At 43.3% G+C, this 8087-nt stretch overlaps 1 protein-coding gene across 5 annotated transcripts in view; it reads left to right on the plus strand.

Annotated features, from left to right (window-relative positions):
• Window positions 1-8087, plus strand: part of g3bp2b (G3BP stress granule assembly factor 2b) — a 17785-nt gene that overhangs the window by 7750 nt on the left and 1948 nt on the right. For all 5 annotated transcript variants that reach the window (XM_016563936.1, XM_016563937.1, XM_016563934.1 and 2 more), the window contains exons 5-10: window positions 3263-3350; window positions 5425-5539; window positions 5620-5821; window positions 5889-5960; window positions 6825-6918; window positions 7233-7283. In XM_016563936.1, coding sequence (XP_016419422.1) covers window positions 3263-3350; window positions 5425-5539; window positions 5620-5821; window positions 5889-5960; window positions 6825-6918; window positions 7233-7283 — 622 coding nt within the window. The remainder of the gene's footprint in view (window positions 1-3262; window positions 3351-5424; window positions 5540-5619; window positions 5822-5888; window positions 5961-6824; window positions 6919-7232; window positions 7284-8087) is intronic.

Raw genomic sequence — 8087 nt, forward strand, 5'->3', positions numbered from 1 at the left:
TCACGATGACTAGGCAGCTCGAAAGAGAGGGGCGAGGTCAGCAGAGCTCATTAACATTTAAAGGAAAATGCTACAAAACGGCTTACTCTGAAAAGAGCTGTTATTGACAGGGTAAAAAAGGTGTTGTTTTACACTACCATTGAGATATTTTAACCAAACTTATGCTACAGACTTTTCATTAAGACCCTAAAGAATCATATCAACTCGTGGAAAATGGGCATCCTATGACCCCTTTAAAACTCGATTCATAATTGCGTACAATTATTTAATGTCATCCTGGTATCGCGGACTCGCTCTCGTTTCATACAAACGCAGCTGCTGCCATTCTGCGACGATTGTTTTGTACGCTGTAATGGATTATAAGATAACTAACAAACTGGTAAGATTTTAAAATCCCCATTGAGCAACCCCCAGATTTTGGCTTCTAAGGATTATAATAAAGAAGATATAGTGCAGCTTCCTTCCCTTAACATTCGTTCCTCCCTAAAACCCAAACCTTACGTCAGAATCCGCACAATCGGTGATTGTTTTAAAATGCCGTCTTTACTGTTGCTAAATTGCGGGACATGTTTGATAAAACGTTGAAAGCACAATAATCCGCGCAAGAGACGCTGGCTGATATGTGTGCGCTCCAATACGCACCGCAGTAGACAAGCAAGTTACACTTCGGGCTTCAGTTGATCAAATACACACAAAATATGTCCAAATGGCCCGCTTGGAGAGTGTTCACTTAAACACGGTTTATGTCTTAAGTGGACGTGAACGGCTGGGAGAAAATCTGATGTGTGTCGACAGTGGCGTAACTTAGTAATGACGGGCCCCAGTGCAGGCTATTACGACGGGCCCCCTGGGGTGCACGGTTATGAAGCACATACAAACACACAGCGCTCGTGTCTAGAAGGGAACCCATATATGCAAATTTGTGCCTAACCTACTTAATTTAGACCAACTAAAATCAGTATCTTATCAGTTTCTTATATTAAATTGAACATCGAAACTCAAATTGAAACTCTTTGCGTGCGTCCCTCTCGGCTGCGCGTGCGCCTGGCCGCGGCAGCCAGAAGTACCAAATTAATCGTGTTGAATTTTACAGTCACCAGCATGTTACCTATTGTATTTGCAAAGCACAGAAGTCAAGGTTATCAGAAGCATTGAGTGTTTCAGCGCTGTGGTGCTGAAATTACCACAAACTTTTTGTTGTTGTTGTTGTATTTTTAGCACAGTAACCCAGTAATCGCGGCAACCGCATTCCTCTCCGAAAAGCAAGAGACTAGATAAGAACCCCGTAAAATTTTAGTGTAACATTCTTTAAAATCATCTGGAATGCAACAAAATAATTTTGAAAGCGGTTTTTAAAGCATTTGCTGCATGGATAAAAAAAAATAGGCCAATAACTGTGACTCAATTCTTTGAGTTTCGGTTCATCCTTGTGAAGCCTCCTGTTCAAGACCAGACGCAAGCACATCCCGTTTTCAAATGTATTTTATAAAAGCACAACGTTTTGTTGATATTGTGAATGCACACAAATAAAAGTAGACCCTTTACATTTGCGAATGTAGCCTATTACTCTTACCTTTATGAGCAAAAATTACGGGGTATTTTAAGTTGTTTCCACCATCAAGAAAAAAATGCGAGTGAGTGATCGCGCGGGTGCCTCCATGTGCTGCAGAGCTTCAGCTTCCACTCTTCACACAAACGATCAGATATGCGCCTAATAGCGCACATTTATATCGTTTAAACATTTAAACTAGCATTGTGATATGCTTGAACTGTTTTATATCTATAGATTTTATTCTAGGCAAGTTGTGATTATCTGAGAAGGCTAAATTGATCAAACATAGGCTATGATCAGCTCACTGTCTGCCGCTGGCCGCTTGGTCGTTACTTTAAAAAAACCTTACATTTAACGAACAAAAAAATGCTCCAAACGTTTTTCTAAATTAACTTTTATTAAAAATGAAACTTTTTAACATTACATAGCCTACACTCTCAAGGAGACCCCACATAAATTACAAAAAAAAAGAATTAGCGCTGCTAGGTGTTTCTATACAACGGCTGAGGGAGTGACGGCAAATTTGACATGTTAATCTGAATATTTTTCTCCTCTTTTGGAAAGTCGTGGAAATGACATATAACAAATAAAACAAGACTATTCATTCTGTGTTATATTTTTATTTACGGGGGGGACGTGTGCCCCCACGAGCCCCCGCCACTTTTTGACATATAACAAATAAAACAAGACTATTCATTCTGTGTTATATTTTTATTTACTTGTGGGACGTGTGTCCCCACGACCCCCCGCCACTTTTTGCGACATCTCGCGGCACGCACGGATGTACCTAAAGAAACATCTCCATTTGATAACAGATTCGTTGGTCTGTGTTAAATAACAGGCGATCTATCGCTGGAATGTTATGGCGAGCGCTCGTTGCTGCTGTTATCAGTTCTCTCTTGGCACTCGTGCACAATGCGCAGTCTTCACACAGACGATCGTACGCTTTGTTCTGGTGAAAGCACAAAACAAAATGCACACAAACATGTCCTTGTTCTTGATATACAATCACTGATGAACACCTTTGGTTTTAATGAGAGAAGAAAAAAAACTACACGAGGGTGGATTAGAACCCAGAACCTCGGAAATGCTTGACAAAAGTTCTACTGCTAGACCACTACAGCGCAAACACACTAGCTACGCAAATTTATATATTTATTCAGTTCTGTGAAGAATCTCGGTACTAATTGTATTTTATTATTAATACGTTCATTATTAATTTATATTACTATAGTCACTTTCAATGTGGGCAGGGCCCACGTGCGCTGCGGGGCCCCCCCGCGGCACGGGCCCCAGTGCGGCTGCACTGCCTGCACTGTCTGTAGTTACGCCACTGTGTGTCGATATATATTGTGTTAAAGTGAGCGCAGTGACTGGGCCATCAACGTTAATCAAACATATTACTGACCTGAACCGTAATGTTAGTACACCTTCATGGAACAATTAAAGCACTGTTTATTTCACTTGTATCTTTGTTTTATTGTATTTGTCAGTTTGTTTTTCTTTGTTCATTTTCTTACTGTATCTAATCTTATGTATATAAAGCACTAAAAATGCCTGCACACTGGTGCATTTACAAATTGATGTTTTATATTCATTTCATTGAATATTTATTTTACATTTCAGAGTATAAAGCAATGTTAATTCAGCTCTTAATTTGTCTCTCATATATATGCCACCTTCACGATACTAAGTGTGTGTTTTCACCAGGGTTCTGCTGTCAATAAGTTCTATGTGCACAATGACATCTTCCGCTATGAAGAAGAGGTGTTTGGAGACTCTGAGGCTGAGCTGGGAGGTAAAACTACAGAACACACTCTCTCTCTCTCTCTCTCTCTCACACACACCACTAACTAACTAACACACACAAAAACACACACACACTAACTCACACACACACTCACGCTCACTCGCTCGCACACACGCTCGCACGCACGCACGCTCACTCGCACACACACACTCGCACGCTAACTCGCACGGTCACTAAAAACTACAGATCTCTCTCTCTCTCTCACTCTCACACACCACTAACTAACTAACACGCACTAAAACACACACACACCAACTCTCACTCGCACGCTCGCTCGCACACACTCACTCGCACACACTCACTCGCTCGCACACTCACTCGCACGCTCACGCACACACACACGCGCTAACTCGCACGCTAACTCGCGCACGCACACACACTCACTCACTCACTCACACACGCTCGCTCGCTCGCACACACGCTCGCACGCTCACTCGCACACACACACTCGCACGCTAACTCGCACGGTCACTAAAAACTACAGATCTCTCTCTCTCTCTCACTCTCACACACCACTAACTAACTAACACGCACTAAAACACACACACACCAACTCTCACTCGCACGCTCGCTCGCACACACTCACTCGCACACACTCACTCGCTCGCACACTCACTCGCACGCTCACGCACACACACACGCGCTAACTCGCACGCTAACTCGCGCACGCACACACACTCACTCACTCACTCACACACGCTCGCTCGCTCGCACACACGCTCGCACGCTCACTCGCACACACACACTCGCACGCTAACTCGCACGGTCACTAAAAACTACAGATCTCTCTCTCTCTCTCACTCTCACACACCACTAACTAACTAACACGCACTAAAACACACACACACCAACTCTCACTCGCACGCTCGCTCGCACACACTCACTCGCACACACTCACTCGCTCGCACACTCACTCGCACGCTCACGCACACACACACGCGCTAACTCGCACGCTAACTCGCGCACGCACACACACTCACTCACTCACTCACACACGCTCGCTCGCTCGCACACACGCTCGCACGCTCACTCGCACACACACACTCGCACGCTAACTCGCACGGTCACTAAAAACTACAGATCTCTCTCTCTCTCTCACTCTCACACACCACTAACTAACTAACACGCACTAAAACACACACACACCAACTCTCACTCGCACGCTCGCTCGCACACACTCACTCGCACACACTCACTCGCTCGCACACTCACTCGCACGCTCACGCACACACACAACACACACACACACACACACACACACACACACATACTCACTCACTCTCACTCTCTCACACACACACACACACACTACTGAACACGCCTGTCACACGTGAGTCATGTTTACACTGCACACGTGTTATTTAGGTGAATGTACACACACTGTCTAATGCGTGATCATGATTACAGCTGTATGCTGTGCTGGTCTGAGCTCCGGTGGATCAGAGCCACGTCATTCAGTCTGCACTGCATCTTTACACGAGCTTTAATTAGCATATTATGAGCTCTTAAATTTGGAAAACGGAGTCATTGTGAAACAGATGTGATTGTTAAACTTCAAAAAGCTCTGATTGAAGTAAATAAATGAGCGCTGCACGTTTCAGTGTTCAACAGGATTGCATTTCAGAGCCGCTCGCAATCAGTGAATGTTGCACACTTATAGCTAACAACTGATTATGATGCACCCCTGATGAACTGACGAGGTTTACGTTATGGTTTTTCTATTATAATATGTTGTAGATGGATGTAAGATGGATATTTTGTCAGATATCTCATCTTTTTGAATGAGCAGCTGAAGTAGTAAAGCATAGACATTTCAAAATAAGAGTATCGTAACCGCAAAGTCCAGTATCTCCATGCGTGTTGATATGAGAACGTGACACAGATTTGAATAAAACATATCTTGAGTATTTAAACTCTGTTCTCCTGTTTTGCGGTTGAATGAGAGGAAAGACTTTGAGATTCCGGGTTTATTTTGAGATTTTATGAGAGTTTGAGCTCTCAAGGTCTTGAGTTAGGTTTGAAAAGCCTGGCACTGGTGTGAGTGTGTTGTGTGTCTGATCAGAGTCTGAAGAAGAGGAGGTTGAGGAGGAGCAGGTGGAGACTCAGGCTTCCCCTGAACCGGCCCCGGACCGTCCCAGCAGCACCACCTACTACGAGCCGCCGGCGCCGCCTGTCAGGTACCTGCATCAGATGATCTTCCTCACTGCTTCAGAGCGCTGAGCTGCTTTATTGATACTCTGCTCGGGTTTGTGTTCAGTAACGGAGTCGAGGAGCAGCAGGAGGAGGCGGAGCCTGAGGCGGAGCCAGAGCCCCAGCCTGAGGCCAATCAGGAGGCGGAGGCGGAGCTAAACCCAGACGCAGAGCTGCAGGTGGCTGAGGCGGAGCCAGAGGAGGAGGAGAGAGGCTCCACCCCCAGCCTCACTCTGACTCCGCCCCCTCAGACCCCAGAGCCACCGAAGGTACGTGAGTGCAGTGTTGATGTGGAGCGTGTGATGATGATGATGATGATGATGTGGTCGTCTGCAGGCGTTCTCCTGGGCTCTGGTGACCAGTAAGAATCTTCCTCCGGCTCATGTGGTGAAAGCTGCCGGCGTTCAGGTAGAGCACGGTCTCACGCTTCCTCTGCACACATCAGTCACGCTCTGTCACTCATTTCAAACGTGTGTGACTTTCAGAAATATCTCCTGTCCGTTCAGTGAAAGCCAGTGTTGTTTGGCTCCCAGCGTTCTTTTGTGTTTCACAGAAGAAAGTCAGTCGTACAGGTTTGGAAATGATGACAGAACGATCGTTTCTGGATGAACTGTTCCTTAAACGCCCTTCTCAGTCAGTAGCAGGGTTATTATAGTTAACTGAAACCAAAACTACTACTATGAAAAACATTTCTTCAAATAAAATAAACATTAACTGAAATAAAATATACAAAAAAACTTATTTTATTCAGCTAGTTGTCAAGAAAACATTTGTCATTTTGTTGTAGTTTAACTTGATACAAACTATATAGACTACAGATTAAAAAAATACAAATAAATGACTAAAACAGACAACAAAATGACTAATACCTCACAATTCAATTTAAAAAATAAAAATTAATTCCAAATGTTAATGGAGAATGTAAGTGTCTAAATGATTAAAATCGCTGGTCAGTAGTCACAAGGTTTGTGTTCATGTGTAACGGTGCAGTGTGCAGTTTAGTGAATCCTTGACTTCTGTGCTGTTAGATGAAAGGGATTCGCGTTCGAGCGGCATGAACATCTAGTCCAGTCAGATTTATTTCTACAGCTCTTTATACAATACAGATTGATTCACAGCAGCTTCACAGGAACCAGCAGGAAAATAAACAAATGCACAAATGATGAAACCAACTCGGTTTCAGTTGTAAAGCAGCTCCACAGGAGTCTCTACATCAGAAGAGCGTTTTACACAGAAAGGCTGTGATGCTAAAGCTGTGTGTCTGTGTGTCAGCCGCGGGTGGAGCTCAAACAGGACGGTCAGTCGTCATTACCCAGAGATCAGCGGCGCGAGAGACCTGGCTTCCCTCCACGAGGACCACGAGCAGGTGACACACTCAAACACACACGCACACACACTCACGCACACACACACACTCACCCACACACACACACACACACACACTTGCACACTCACACACACTTCGCACACCCACACACTCGCACTCACACACTCTCCCACACACACTCGCACACCCACACACTCGCACTCACACACTCACCCACACACACACACTCGCACTCACACACTCGCACACCCACACACACACACTCGCACTCACACACACACACTCATGTGATTAATAACAGGCTGATAGTGTGAATGGTTTCCTGTCATGTGATTGTTGTTGTTGTTTGTTAGACGGCAGCGGCTCAGAGGCTTCGGGTCAGAAACAGTACATCAGTTTTAAGGGTGAGTTTCCGGTCATGTGACTGTGGTTGACTCAGTCATCAATCCTCTAATAACCAGAATGAGGGAAGGTGTGATTCCTTCATCATAACACTAATATGTATGGCCATATGAAATCCCTTTTTATTTTGCCCAAATTCTGTTTTTTCCATTTTTATTTTTCTGGAATCCTTTTTAATGGTTAAATTAAATGTTATTAATAAAAAAGCATGTTAAATTAATAAAAGTCATGAAACTTATAAAATGTAACATCGATATATTAAAAGTTTAACAAATAATTAAATTTATTTGGGCCTATTGATGTTTTTCTCACGTTCTGTTTTATTGTTACTAAATTATGTGTTTAAGCATGTTTTATTATTTGAATGCATAAAAACAACTTAATTTATTACAAATTTTTCCCCCCAAAAAATTCTGTGTTGTGTATTTTGATTCGTCTGGTTATCAAATGAAGGCATAAAACAGTAATTAATTTTCTTTTAATCAAATGAAAACACACTTTATTTTGGCAAATAAATGTGGTTTACTATTATTATTATTAGTAGTATTACGTACATTCTACTGCACTAATATATTTCTGACATAATTTATTCCAGATAAATCGAACGTTTATTTTGACGGGTTGCCATGAATACGTTTACGCTTCTGTGTGTGTATGATACGATGATGATAGTTGTACTCAAAGGAAAGGGTGAAATGCTGATGAAGTGACTCTCAGAGCAGTTCTGGATGTGTGTGTGAGAGTGTGTGTGTGTGTGAGTGTGTGTGTGTGTGAGAGTGTGTGTGTGTGAGAGTGTGTGTGTGTGA

Source organism: Sinocyclocheilus rhinocerous, unplaced genomic scaffold, assembly GCF_001515625.1.
Source record: "Sinocyclocheilus rhinocerous isolate Xijiao unplaced genomic scaffold, SAMN03320098_v1.1 scaffold3366, whole genome shotgun sequence".
Taxonomy (NCBI): Eukaryota; Metazoa; Chordata; class Actinopteri; order Cypriniformes; family Cyprinidae; genus Sinocyclocheilus; species Sinocyclocheilus rhinocerous.